We start from the raw sequence: 15911 nt of genomic DNA, 5'->3' as shown, positions 1-15911 counted from the left end.
TGTCTTTAAAATAACAACTACTAATAACGACTGCTGGTTGGGATGCTGTGTTCGTAGATCATCAAAAATGTTTCATAGTAAAAAAAAAAATAAATTCATATAATTTTCTAAAGAATCAGGGTGATCAGTTCAGACAGCATTCCTTTTCCTAAGATTTCACTTATTTCCTTGGCAAATAAAATTTCCTACGAACAACTGAGATTCAGTGACAATGCTCATGTAAGGACAAGGGTAAGAAAAATTATATATCATATATTCCTTTCAATGGAGTTTATTTTTATGACTTTAGTGTTGTTGTTTCTAACGCCCAATCAAGTTTACAATTTCAAAATTTCAGCTGAAACCTGGCTATATTTTGGTTATTTTTTGTCTTGAATGAAGAGAAGCTCAGTTCTGCATTAACTACTGTTGTTTGCTATACTATTCATTCATACTCAATATATTCACTCATTCTGGACTAAGTTATGTTCAATTAAGCAGGAATTCTGGTGTTCTTTGTCAGCCAAAATACATGAAAAAACTACACAGTCTTCTATTATAATTGCATACAAATTTGGCATGTATGTTATTTTGCTTATTTATTTTCCAAAAAAAAAACCAACAATTGGAAAGTAGACAATATCATTACACTTTATTGCTTAAATTTTGTATTTCCCCTACTGTTTTGTCAACTACTTTATAGATGTATATAAGAATTTGCACTAAGATGGTCTGTAAATGTTCATTACATGTGAGTGGGAACACAGACACCGTTTCTCAGTATAGTCATGTTGTACAGTTCAAAACATACTTATTTTATAAAAATAAATAACAAAAATAACCAGACAGCAAAGATCTGGGCAAGAACCATATCCATATGCATAGAGTATACATATTGCATACATTTCTTATTATTCATTTAAAGTTTAAAATGTGCTATGCTTCTGTGTAGAAATAAAACATTATCAGTAACTGTGAAAATATTAATAAAATTTTTACTTTGCTTAGAGCTAGGTAGTATTTGCATTCAAATTAAATTAGCATTATTTTATTAATCTAATTATTTTTTATATTATCAACATCTATTGTTTTCCAGAGACAAGCCATCCCAATTACAATATAGAATAGAATGTAGAATAAACAATACAATTGATGAGAACAGTTTTATCACATTCAGTTAAAACTCCAGATACTATAAAACAACTATCATCACCTGGTTCTGATCTTTTTCATTTTTTATAATTAAATGCCAGCTGATATATATAGAAAACAATAACAAGAATTTATGCATTTAGCTTGGTTTATTTAGTGATGATCCAAAATCTGACAGATTTAATGGAAAAATTCTTTTTAGCTCCTCAGTACTTGTCTGTTATTAAATGTCCAAAAAACCCACAGAGTATTAATGATCAGCCATAATCAAACTAAGAAGTTTTCCATACTAAAGGTGTTGACTTTTCAGCAAAGCCCATCATCTCATACAGACTAGGAAGTGAGCTGTGTACAGATGTTGAGGAGGGCCAAATTCTAACAGCCTGAAGTGATTTCTTTGTCATACTGTATTAAATTGGAGAGTAAGGTAGTAATTGAATTTAATTGTAAAGAGATTTCCCTAGAAATCAATTACTGGCCAACATATCAATCTTATTAACAGAAGACTCCTGTGTTACCAATTTGAACTGATAACATTTTAATATCTTCCAAATATCACTGGTATTTGTTTTTCCCTGTATATGAGAGCAAATACCAATTTATATTACATTTAACATTTTCTTTAGTCTTTCTGTCAGTATGGATATCTGGAGAGAGCATAAAAGCAAACAGTTATTATCGTTGTACTGAGAAATAAATCACAGGCCACATACAGAAAGTGTATTAGGAGACAGAGAATTAAAACCCTTAATTCTGAAGACAGAGTGAAAAATCATCAACAGCATTTTTGTACAGCAGTACCTGTGATGAACAGAAATGCTATTTAAACTCTGAAATTCCCAAAGTAGTTTAATTTAAAATATATGTAATTTGGCTTTCTAGAAAACCTCTGATACTCCATTTGGAAAGATAAAAAAAAATAATAATTAAAAGAAAAAAAGCCAAAAATTTAAAAGATAAAATATACAGTACATTTAAAATATGAAATACATTGAAAATATTCTCACTCTGAATCCACAAGACATGAGAAAATAAAATGACAATGAAATCTGAAATTCATCAAAAGCACAAAAGTTTTCAGAAATTTCATGTATAACAGACCTTTGAAGCTTGGGTGTATTCTTGCCCTACATAACTTCGCAAAAGGATCAATGCAATAATTTATTTGTGTGCATGAATGAGCACTATCCTGATTTAAAAATGTGTCAGATCCACTCATTTGGCCATGCCTTTAAGGAATTTATCATGTCACAATTAAAATTTACAGAAATGTGATAATTATTGATAGATAAATTTAAAACCTCTTTATTAAAATATAAACCTGGTTAAAAGCATTCTTGTAAAACAAAAACATTCCTACAATTTCTGGAATTAATGCTATGGGAGTAACTGCATCAAATGCCTTAGCATGATTTTAAACTTTTTTTCTTGGTTTGCTGAGTATTAGTAGAAATGAGTACAGTGTCTTGTAAAAGACAGCGTTCTGATCTGATGATTTCAAGAAGACATTATACCTTTTTTGGTTGTTGTTTTAAACACAGATGCATACATGTGGTTTAGCATATATGTATGCAAGACACACTAGCACTAATTGCAAGATTTTTCTAAGGACTCAGATAATGGCTTATTATACTTTCAACAAACTTCAAATAAAGCTTCTGTTGATTTTAGTAGAAGCAGTGCTTTAGAAACAAACAAACAACAACAACAAAAAGAAAACACCTATGTTTAATACATTCACATTTTTTACTGGAACTCTCATTGGACAGGAGAAAGAAGCAAAAGACAAAAGAAGACTTGCTACATCCTCTGCTGAGCAGGCAGGTTGTGGCTTATATTGGCTGAAGGGAGAGGCAGTGTGAGAAATGTGGGTAGGAGGACAAAATCAGAGCCCAGTGGCTTATTGGTTGTCCTCTTCTAGCAGTGAGATTTCAAAATATGTTCTTAAACCTTGGCTTATGTCAGAACAGATTGTGCTTCCTCATCTGAGGAAGAACCATTTTCTGGTTTTGTAGTAACTGATTTTTCCACAAGAAAAAAAAAATACAACTATGAATTAAATACCCATAAATTGTCCCACATATATTTTTACATACCTGAAGCACATTCACAGTCATAGTAATCAGGCTGGCACCATTCATTTCAGTGGAAATCTACTTCAGCAAAGGCACTGACTTGTTTTTGAGACAGTTCTTTATTACATAATAAAGTATTTTTCTGGTGATTTATAAACACCTGAATTTATAAAATGCTACTGATTTTGCTGTTCAGAAAAGATTTTAATTAGAAGTATCAACACGAGACATTACCAATTCAATTCCAGAACAACTAAGCAGTTCAAGTGTTCATTACCAGAACAATATTCAGATCAATGATGCTTAGATAGGGATTTTTTTTTTTCACCTGATTCTAACAAAGAAATCATAGGTAGAGAACAATAGAGAACACCAACTTTTGAAAACAGAAAGTAAGATATCAAAATGCTAAGGTTACATTTCTCTATAAATTTGAAATTCCATTAGAGTAACTTTACACTTTGAATTCTTTCATCCTTATTCAAGTCTATAACAGTCTAATCTGGAAAACAGTAACAAAATTAGACTCAAAACACATCATTGTTATCTAAATCTTTGCATTTATAAATAAATATAAATATGTTAAAATACAAGCAAGACTTTGGATTTAGTCTTTCCATATCTGTAATTTTAAGAACATATTATTTTCAGAAATGTTGGTGTATCTTCATGAAAATCAACATTTCATATTAATCATGTTTAAAATACAGAATATGTTAACAAGATTTTTTTCACTATCATTGTAAATTACTAAATTCTTATGGGAAAAAATGCAAGAGAATTTATCCGCTGTCTGAATTGCTCAATTATTAATCATTTTTACAAATATATTTACAATTAATCCGTATAGTTCTCAGCATATTTCTTTGGGGGTTGGAGAATTGTTTGTGTGTTTCATTAGTGTGAAAATGAGTTTGAAACTAATAGCATTTCTAAAGATGACCAATTAAAAGCTTTCTGTACATAATGAAAACAATCTAAAACTTAATTGTATAATTAAAGCACTCAGTTTACTGAGTGCTTCTTGTAACAAACTCATAAGTATCTTTTAATGATCCTATAAATCTAACCTAATCTAACTGCTTTTTATTATCTTACCTAAATTTAAGAAGGATATTCAGTTTATTTTTTAGTTTGTTTCAAAAATAAGAATGAGGTATCTTCTGAAATTATTAATATGGTGGCATTTCCAGTATTTAAGGTATTCCTATATATGTCTGATGCTTTGTCATCAGAATATAAAATTGAGATAGCATTGCCAGCTGTATTTAACATTTTTGTATTTAAAATAAGTTATTTGGAGCTTAGAAGTATTACATTGTAAACAATCTTGTTTTACTCATCCTCTCAGTTGACCATAAATAATTAATACATTCACAAGCTGGAAATGACAATTATTTATTTTCAGGCTGCCTAATTTCTGCCTTTTTTTTTTTTTTTTCCCCCATTGAAGTGGACTTCTCTTGCACAGTCTCAGAAGATGATCTAGACTATCCTAATTCCCAAATTTTCCTAGATACAATCAGTGTGTGTTTTGACCACAAAGTTTCTGAGACATCCAGTTTTCTAAGCATCTCAGAAATTAGGTAGTCAGAAGAGCCAGATTAGTTGTGATACCAGGATGAGTAGAAAGATACTTCACCTGTGCCCAAGTCCCAGTGGGAACACAGTCTCTAAGATCTATTCTGATTACATCTAACTTGTGTTGTAATAAGATCAAATTAAAATACCATTTAAGAATGACAAAGAAAGACCCAGGAACTAAACTTCTTTTAGGATGCTTGGATCCAAACACCACAAATTTCCTTTTCTTCATTTTTCTCTAAATCCAAAATTGTCAATCAGACTTGTACATTTTACTCTACTAAATACCTTCAGATGGGGCTGTTTTCACACTTCTGTGCAGCTTGGTCACTATACAGCAGAAATGAGAGGACTCCAAATCACTGACCAGTGCACTCCACTGTTCACACTTGTAGTTGCTTCCTTAATGTTCACCTCTATGTATAAACTGCTTTATAATGCTAGGTTGCTAAAATATTATTTGCCTTAGAAGCAATAAAAGATTATTGCAGAACCCAACTTGAAGCACGTGTACTAAATGTGGTGCTGACCACATTTTAAGGGTCCACATTTTAGGTATTTTTTAAAAACACTTGGCATGCATAGTGAATTTCAGTTGTTTTCTTTTCTTATGAAACTATCAGTCTACTTGGTAAAATGTATATACTATGTGTATACTATGTGTATACTTTTCTACTATTCTTGTTGTGCAACATATAATCTCATCTGGATCTTGGGCCATTTGGAATAAAATCTTTTGTCCATAAAATAATGTCAACTGGCATTCCAATACATCTTCAGTTATATTACTTCAGACTAAAAATATTGTCCTGGTTTAATAACAGAGTAGTTATTATATAATATACTAATAATATACTTATTACATTCTGACCCAGGTGTTGGTCCTGTGAGATTTTTATTTTGAATAGAAATAATAAGACCTAAACAACAACAACAACAAAATTGAAAATATATGTATAGGCTAAGATATATATATCATAATAAAACAAAACTAGGTGCAAGACTGTATTGCTGTTCAGTAGAAAAAAAAATGTTTAGAAGTTGCTTAGAAGCCTTTGACTTAAAGGAATTTCAATGGGAGTTTACTGTTATCTCCAGTAGGCTGAGAATAACCCCCCAAATATATAAATCAATTTTGTGTCTTTCTGGAGCTGCTCCAAATATGGAGTATACTTTATTCCTTGACTTCATTATTAATTCATTTAATTTGATGAAAATGTAGTTTTTTAAAATGTCAGTGTAGTTATTTATTTATTTATTTATTAACTTTTCAAAAAATTAGCACATCCAGAAGGTTAGGTAGTAGTGTCTTCCTACAGTGAATTCATATAGTCACTATTATATTGATTTCATATAGTCACTATTAGATTGATATTAAATACAATATAGTCAGTTGACTATATATGCACCTGAAGGTAAATTCTGAGAGATACTGCTCTCCTGAAAAGATTACTGAAATCAGTTCTGTATATTTTCAATTAGTTCTAGTGAACCCTTTCAGAGCATTTTTAACACAAATACGCATGAAAAATTAAGTAATAGTCCAGAACAAACAGCATGTAGTTTGCAGGAATGATGAGACTGCACAGACTAATTTCTTTACTTTTATGCAATAAACAATATTACTTTTATACAATAAACAGTATCTGTTTCATGGAAGACAACTTGGATTAGAAATGAATTAAAACTGCAGAACGGATGAAATTTAAGAAAAGTTAATACAAGGAAATTTGAAAAGATGAATAGAAGAGAGGATAACAAAAAGTACCCACAACCAGCAACAAAATCAGAGGTAGGCCATCAAGCAAAAAAGCGAAGATAAACAAAGCTGAAGAAAATAATTGTGTAAACAATTTCTTTAAAATAATTACAGGATTTTGTCGTTTGGTTGGTTTCCTCTTGCTTTAATCATCAATAAAGTGGTTTTAGACTTGTCAGGCATTTCATGTAGATCGTCTTGAATAACATACATGTACAGTGTATAGAGGAATATTTTAAAATCTGACGTAGGAAGCTCACAAACTAAGGATGCTGTGATATATGTTACTTTCATGCCCGTCATCTTTCATAACTGTGCAACACTGCTCATGTTCACAGATTGGCAGGACAGAGTAATATTGAAAAGAAATTTATTGTTGCTTACAAAACAGAAAAGGAATTAACTAACCGCATTTGTTTTAAATATTGCTTTATTTTTTTTAGGAATATTAATCATGGTGTATTAACAGAAAACCAGTTTTGAAAATAAAATGAAAGCTTCATATGGGAATCCTATAGAAATAATGCCCTGGGCTTGAATGCACAATTATTCCTAATAATCATTGTTGCAGTTAGTCAGGAACAGACATAATCAGCAACCAATTCTGCATCGCAATGAGCCAGTCTGGCTTACATGTTCAGCATCAAGAATCTCATTATGAAGAATTGTTTGTTGCTAACTCTTAGGAAAATAAATAAATGTTAAAAATGCATATAAAAAAGATAAAACAGCCAGGGAAGTTGTTAATAATTAAATGTTAATGAGAATACAAAGGGTGAAAAAAAAAGGATACTTGTTTTGTACATTCATGCTCACACAGTTTTTGGATTTCCAATCATGATTCACATGACATGAATTTAAGTGAAATATGATTACATTGTTCATGAAAAATGATTGGTGTCTTGTTATTTTTAAAGTATTTTCCTGACAGGAAGAATTTATTTCATTCCAGAAACTGAATTTCACTCCTCGTGTGTCTCTTATCTCATTCATATCCCTGTCCTCAACAAATACCTATTTTATTTTGACTTCCAGAATTTGTCTGTCAATGGAAAGAAATTGTCTAGAAGTAATTACCTTTTTGCACAGAAAGTACGCATTCAGCAAAACCTCTCAACTATTCTATTATGAATGGTTAGAGATCAACATCTGACCGATTTTAATTTTTTTTTTTGTCCAAGAAAAGTAAATGCTTTCACGAAACTAGGTTAGCCAGCACTATGGGACAGCACTTGCAGCATCTGCAACACAGCTGGAAGGGAAAATTTACTTTCATGTTTAAAGTTTCTAGATAAATGATGAGAGTATGTAACTGTGCCTCCTCACTATAAATCAACTGCAGGTTTTTCAGAGATGCTGCAGTGGATAATTTTACCTTTAGCAAGCCAGTACTAAGGGTCAAAGAATTAGTAAGAATAAAAGTAAGAGTAATTTAGAGTTTTGTGGTAGGATCATGTCTGTAAACATTTGCAGCTTGAAATAGGGCTTTAGGATACCTGAAATGTAAATGATGTTGTGAGGGGAATTTCTTCCTGCCCTACTACATTCTTCCCATCATTTAAAACTGGTAACATTTTCAGAAGAAATGTATAACAAATCACAGTTTTGAACATACCATTGCACCTTAACATTGTTTCTCTTAGACTGTGTAAGGACAGAATTTTCTCAGAACTACTATTCTTATAAAAATACCATAGCCAAAGAACAGGTACAGGATATGGTTAACAACAGCTCTGACAAAGACAAGACTCTAATGGCCATTGAAAGAAAATAGAAGGAAGCCAAGTTTAAATACGAATGGCTGAAATGACACAATCCCGTAGCTGAAATGGCTGAAATGATATCCAACCCCACCCCAAACACTTATGAATAAAAATGAATTTCCCGCTGCAATTATGTTTTTTATTCTTTTTTTTTTTTTTTTTTTTTTTTTTTTATGGACAACCTAGCCTATAGGTTACAGCTTTTAATCTTCTGAGTACTGAAAAGTTAATTCTTTTTCTATGGCTTGGAATAATCTATGCAACATTAAATTGCATAAATATATATGCAATTTAAGAATGCATATCATTCATGCTGCCGTTGATATCTATCTGAAAACCAGGGCATGCAAGCAGTATTCATGTTTTGAAGGAAGACTTTGCACTGCTTAAGAATGACCACACCACTTTTCAGCCTAGTGACACAGCAGTTTTCAGCAAACTTTTATGCATACAACTGAAAATTAAAACAATAATAGACATGGAGACTTAAGCATTGAAATCAGGATTTTAATAGAATGCCTCTCCTGGAGGTTTCAGATAGGTTAAACCAATGATGGAAGAAATATTAATGGTGTTTATGGATATTGGTCTAGCAGTTTGTTGTATTGAAAAGACAAAAGGTCATTGCATAAGCAAAAGAACATCTCTTAATTTAAAGTTTGTTAGCGTGCAACATAACAAGAAGTTTTGAGTTTCAGCAATAAACTCTTCAGAAAAAATCGGTTACAGAACAAGTTGATATCCACCCTTATTGCACTTAATTCTAAAGAAATATTATCTGCTTTTTATATGATAAATAGGATAATTGAATGGTTGGTCAAACAGATGCACCATAATTTCTTGAAGAATTTATGTGAGAAAATATTTTATGTATACTCAGTTAGCATTATGATTCCCTCCCTGACATGCACGATTTTTCAGGAAGAATCCTTTTATTTATTTTTTTATTTTTATTTTTTCTGAAGAACTGCATTCCTTCTCAGAGGTGCAGGAGCAACAGCATCACCATTACAAAATCATTTTTGTCACCCCGTCAGTTCAAAGAGACAACTAGAATTGTTCTATGCGAGCGCCTGCAAACCTCCTTAGTATCCCAGAGACCTGGAAATTTAGAAGAGCTGATTCAACAGCTACTCTAAGACTCCTGTTCCTCGCATGTTGTGTTAATGCAGTGCTGTGATCCTTTGTTCCTGCTAGTGCAAACATCTTTAGGAGGTCCTTGTCAATCAGCACATGCCAGATCAAGCTTGCATTTGCACTATGTAAATATGTTTATCATTAGATAAACATATACTTTTAATCCATATATTCCCATACCACTGAACCAGTTCACTTGGATCCACATGTACAGCAAACAACTTTTTTATGTAACAATACAGAGTTGCTTTAGTCTACAACTTAACTAAAAATCCATAGATGTTCTCTGTCCTCATGTCACAAAATATCTTCTTTAGAACAACATATTTACTTTAGGATGATTACATTCATTCTCTGATCTCACTGATCTAATCACGCTGATTCTAATGGGAACATAGACACCACAATGTTAACAGACACATATTTAGACATCTATACTAGAGACCCTAACCTTAAACACCAAACCATTTAATGGGAAGTACATCCTCAGGTCTAATGAAATAAATGGCTTGAGAGAATTTTACTAACCAGGAGAAACTGGTAATCTGTTGTTTAATATACAGAATTTAAGATTTAATACAACAAACTTTCCTCTTTAACTCTGATTCTTCCAATTCTTCCAGTGTTAACATAGTCAGCCCCAGTTTTCAATTAACAATGTAAAAGCAAAATATTTCTGTTTTTGAAAATAGAACCATAATGTAAAACAAATGTACCTTATGTGAGGTTTATGAAAATGTTCAATGTAGTCTACAAAATCTCCACGAAAATGTTTTTCAGTGACAAAATGTATCAATTTCCAGTTTTATGTAATCATGGTCAACTATACTCACAGATTGTTATTACATAGGCATACTAGGCATACTATCTAAAGATTTGTTATACTTCTTTTACTGATGAAATGGCTCCAGGATTTAAATTATTCATTACTTACCCCAGTTCTTTGAACTTCCAAGAAAATTGCTCTTTGAAATGATTTCTCCCACACTGCCAACTCGCTGCATAGCTCTACATTGAAATAATGACTCTTGCCATGTCCAACCATAACACTGAAACAATATGGCCTGTGGTCTTCAAGATCAAAGTCCTGATGAATACCTAAATACAAGTTTGCTTGTAGCCAGCAATCATCAGCAAGCCAGAGCTGAAAGACATGTTTCAGTATGTGATTCTTCATCTAGCAAAAACAAACAGTTAAAGCAACATTGTCTTCTGTAAGTGATGGGTACTTGGATATGTTACATCATTACGTTAATAATTATCTTGAAGAAATATTCTGAGAATTAAGCAACACTGGCAAAGTCAATTTCTCTCACTGCTTCTTATTCACCTTACCTTGTATCATGTAATCTAAGCTACTTCTGTAGTTCAGAATTACTGTCAAAGTTGTACAAGCAATGCATACATAATTTAAAAGGAATTTGTAGCAATATGTTCTTTACACTGAAGAGGAAGGGAATTCCTAAATTGTTTGAATACAGTTCAAGAGCTGTTTATCAGCCTTCTAGCAGAATATAACTACGCCATTTTAATTGGGTTCCAAACTGAACACCCAGAGATGCAGTAATTTATCAAGCATATGGGCTAATTCTGGAAATAATGATGCCAGCTTTCAAATATTCCCTAATAGCTGCCAGTGCTGCTTTGCAACTACAAGTGGAATGAAGTGAGATCCTGTCATCACCTTCAGGATGAAAAGGATGAGAAATTTCACGTTAGTCTTTCATAATATAAAGTATCCCCCCTAACAGAAGGTTTCGTAAATGAAAATAAATTTTTAAAAGAAGTTTCCCTAATCTTTCAAGTGTTCACTGACTAACATAAACATAGAGAAAAACAAAACTAAATTAAAAGCTTATACATCTGAGTATTTTTATTGACTACTGATTGATTTTCCAAGTTATGTATTTTTAAAATTTCTATTTATCAGAGCCCTTTCCTATCTCTATTTCCCTATGATGACATGGGGCAGAGAATATCGAAAATAATGAAGGAATTTACAAATAGAATCTTATTTCTTATTTTCAAGATTTAGCTGCAAACAATTTTATTTCTCCAGTACTTCACGTTAAGTTTAGGAACTTGAGTCAAACAGATCTGAGATAAAAGCAATAGTGCTGGACTGGACTTAGGTGGCTTTGAAAAGACCAGAACACAGCTCTCTACTGGTACACAAGTACTAGAATCTTGTAGTAAGGATAAACCTTTTGAAGAATCTTATTTTCCTAGGGCCTCTAACAGTCTATTATAGGCTATCAAAGCCTGAAGCTGAAACTCTATGCACATAAAAAAAAAATCAATTGGGACTTGTACAAGAAAATGTAACCTGAAATATTTTGATTTATGTAAGATAAATATTTAAAAGTTCAGGGTCTTGCAACCCTCCAGCCCTAGATGCACACACAACCACCCTTACAGGACAGCAGTGAAGATCGACTTTTAAGTAATAAAAAACAGAGGTAACAAATCATCTACCGGTGCATGTGTACTGCTTCTATTAATATGGATTCAGCAAACAGGATATACTCACATGGGAACTGAAAACGTTGATTGTGCTAGTGAATTATTGAATAACATAAAGCTAGCATATGTAACTCTACGCAATTTACTCTCTTAAGTTATGGATGCATTGGGGAATATCTCAGAGGCAGCACATAATGCCACCAGGGCACATGATGCTGTGTTGTCACAAAAGGCCCTACAGCTAGCCTAGCAGAGAGGTCTTGAGGCACTTCAAAGCTATTTTTTGCCACTTCTTTGGACTGGTAAAAAGGAAACTGAACAAAACAAAACTGAACAAAAGGATAACTGCACATTATCTGGAGTAACAGTTATGAAGCCTACGCCTGCTTCAAGACTCAGTACTTCAATTAGACTCCTAGCAATTAGACTAATGCATTTATATTTTATATTTTATATTTAGAAATGTGATGTGTGAAAATACTATGCAATAAATAAGTAAATAAAAAAGATAAAATGTTTTTTAAGACAGGCTGTTTTTAAAAATATATATAATGTTCTTGCCTCTGAAAAATACAGGTTTTCAGTAACAGTTCCAGTAAATATAGAGTGTGAAGCAAGCTTAGGAGGAAACACGTGATAAATGAGAAACATTTAAAACTCCTGGTTGTTACCACTAAATGCCCATGTATGTGCAAGTATGTGATATATAAATTTTAATTCACATATTTGCATACGTATGTGAATACACATACACACATAACCCTAAAATACAGCAAACGTTGATTTTAAAATGCCATTCCTATATGGCATTTTATATTCTTATTTTCCATTTTCAACTCTTATGGCATAATGAAGATAGGTAAGAAGCTTACATTTAAGTGAGTAACAAGGGCATCTTCCTTATAACCAGCTTTCTTAAGAAAATACAAAAACACTCTACATCACAGCTTTGCACTAGATCTTACAAGCTCCCCAAAATCCTTAAAAACACTCTCCCAAACTGCAGTTTTTACAACATAAGCTCCACCTTTCAGTCTGCAATATAGAAACTTTAATTTCTTGAGATTATTTCCATCTTGGATTTGCTCAGTTGGCCTCGCTGTCATTTATATCAAAGAATCTACAGAAAAGAGGTTAAAGTGTTGAATTTGAGCTTTTGCACTTTAGTTAATGTACTCATGAAGACCGGTAATTAAGCATTCATTTATTAAAATGTCAAGAACATTAAAAAGTTTAATCTTTGGTAGTTTATTTCCTACTTCTTTTTCATAATGAAAAAATATCATAGAATTTACTTTAAAGACAATTTTACATTGTCCTTGAAATTACCAGAATATTCAAGGAAGGAGTGAGTTTCAAATCACTAATATTTCAAGGAGAAAAAAAAAAGAAAAAACAAAACCCATGACAGCATAAAACCTTTTAAAAAAACATAATGAATGTTTGCTTTATTGCTGCCCAACTTATTTATCTGGAAAAATGTGAATTTTAAGAAAAGGAGACAGAATCAATAAGCAGGGTTAAATTCTCTGCTTTTTGCAGCTGTCTCAGTGCTATTCAGAATCTGAAGTTACCCATAGATATCCAGTTGGAGATAAGGTCACATTAAAATAATACTATTCACACAGAAATAGGGTTGAACTCCTGCAGCCTGTGCTCTGGAGCTCAGCTCTAGTCCTGAACTTGAGGATTGCCAGATTCTTGTCATGGCACTGGCCAGGACTCTTCCTTCTCCCACTTCTGCTAAAATCATGACCCCCTGCCCAGTGAAAGCAGGCTTATAACAAAATGAAGACAGACAGTGATGGGCTGGAACTGCTGAACTGTTACAACTGCAAAACTGGCAACTGACATCAGGGTCTGCAGGCAGCCAGTTAATGGCATTGACACCTCTGGAAAATGCACCTATCAGCTCATACTTGAGAGCAATCTTCCTTTTTATTTTGTTTTGTTGTTTCAGTTCCGTGTGCTTATGGCCCTGTTTTTAACTTCGTCAGGTTTCCAATTTATTTATTTTAAAATCACAATTCACAGAATTTGTGTAGGACATTTGCCCTTGTTGTGGAAAGTCAGATTAGTACAAGTAGTTTGAGCAGTCAGGACATGAAAACTCCCTGTCACCCCAGGGAATTATTTAAACAGACCGCTAAAGGTTTGCCCTAAATCCTTCCTTGGGATAAGCTAAACAGAAAACATGACAACATCTCTAGATGGTAGAAAAAATAATTCTATAGTGCACAAATGGAACATTTTGCCCTTTTTAAGGTAAAACCAACTATAATGTTATCAAATTAGCCATGATCTAAGAATGACAGAATTGTCTACTTCTTATTACTCAGACTCGAATAAAAGCATTTTTATGTACATCAGGAATTACACTGAAAGCATTCTTCATTACATTCACTTAAAAAGCTAAGCTACTAAAAATATACAATATCCACAGTCATTATGATTAACTGTTATTTCATTTGACTGGTTCTCACACAGAAAAAAAAATAAAAATCTCCAATTTAGAAGAATTTTATGAACTGGCTCACTTGGAGCTTAATCCATTTTCCAGTGTCTTATACAGGTAATGCAATGCCCACTGCAAAAAGGTTTTATAACAACATAGAAGATATTTATATGCTAGCTACTCCTAGATGTGATTGAATTGAGCTCATAATTAACAGGAAGAGGCAAGGTTTTTTTACTATATAATGTAATTGTTAGGAAACCTACCTTGTGAATTTTAAATAGAACCTCACAGAGGTTATAGATTTTTTCAGCTCGTACCCAGTCTAGTGTGCTTACCTATAATATCAAAATACAGTATTAAGAACAAATTCTTCTTTATTCTAAAATCATATAAAGATGAAAATATTATAAAGATTTCACCAATCATTATTCTATCAGATGCTTTAAGTATAAGCAAGCGTTAACTACATTTAATATCCAACATCTAGAAAAGTCTGTCAAATAGTATTCAGTTTTTCCAGAAACAGCATCTACATGACTTTTGCTATAATTAAAAGGTATTATATACTTACATTGATTTTTTTTTCCATTATTACTACCGCATGATGGAAACCTCTTTGTAATCTCTGTGGTGAGGTACATAAGCATATTTATTTTAAAATATGCTAACACACAAAACCTTCTTAAACCCAGAGGCATTCAGCAGCACATCTCAATTTAATAAAACTCTTAGAACCAACAGACCCAAGATCTGTTCCTAAATTCAGATTTGAGTTTATATACAGTAGGCCATCAATATCTTTATATCTATATTACAAACTGAAAAGGACTATGTGTTTACAAAATTTGAATTTAAAATCTTGTCAGCTGAGTGCTTCATAATGATAGAAGATGTTACTACATGTGTTTTTTGTTACATTATTTTGTTCATATTACAGGCTGTTAGAAGTTAAGAGTTGGAATGATAGTTGAATATTTTTCCTATGAGTATGAAAAATACCAAGGGAATACACATTATTTTGATTACATATTTTAGAGCAAAATACTAGCTCTTGGTGAATGTATAGGAAGGTCTGTATAAATATATGAAAAATGTGACTAAACTGAAGCTTTTAGCACATGGAAGTAAGTGTTTTGGTGACTGCAATAGATGCTTGGATGCTTTAAAATACGAGGCAAGATGCAGCTTTGTTTTCTTCTCCTGCCTTGCCCCTCAAAGGAAGAGAGCAGAAAATGTCACTTAAATTATTAGCAAAAGCAAAATTTGGCTACAAAACATCCGACTTCTGTGGAAGAAACATAATCAGGAAAGAATGGTGTAATAATGCATTATATTTTTCTGTATTGATAATAGCACAAAGCTCACCTATAGTATTTGAATCTTGCTCCTGTTGTTTTGTATGAAGAACTGCTTTTTTTTTTTTTTTTTTTTTCTTTTTTTTAATATAACTTTTACATTGGATTACCAGGTCTTCATGAATTCTAAACCATAGGAGTTTAGAAAACTGTGAGTCGTAATAAAATGGTGAACATCCAAACCAG

General features: G+C 32.2%; 1 protein-coding gene across 7 annotated transcripts in view; it reads right to left on the bottom strand.

The window, feature by feature from the left end:
• The window catches only part of SNTG2 (syntrophin gamma 2), a 291451-nt gene that overhangs the window by 26330 nt on the left and 249210 nt on the right, over nt 1-15911 (bottom strand). For 5 of the 7 annotated variants that reach the window (XM_084512370.1, XM_084512372.1, XM_084512375.1 and 2 more), the window contains 2 exons: nt 14634-14705; nt 10384-10626 (listed from right to left, as the gene is read on the bottom strand). The exons of 1 other annotated variant lie outside the window; for it this stretch is intronic. In XM_084512370.1, coding sequence (XP_084368496.1) covers nt 10384-10626; nt 14634-14705 — 315 coding nt within the window. The remainder of the gene's footprint in view (nt 1-10383; nt 10627-14633; nt 14706-15911) is intronic. One more of the 7 variants, XM_084512371.1, reaches the window with a different exon arrangement.

This window comes from Aythya ferina, assembly GCF_964211825.1.
Source record: "Aythya ferina genome assembly, chromosome: 3".
Classification (NCBI taxonomy): domain Eukaryota; kingdom Metazoa; phylum Chordata; class Aves; order Anseriformes; family Anatidae; genus Aythya; species Aythya ferina.
This window is presented reverse-complemented; position numbering and strand designations above follow the sequence as displayed.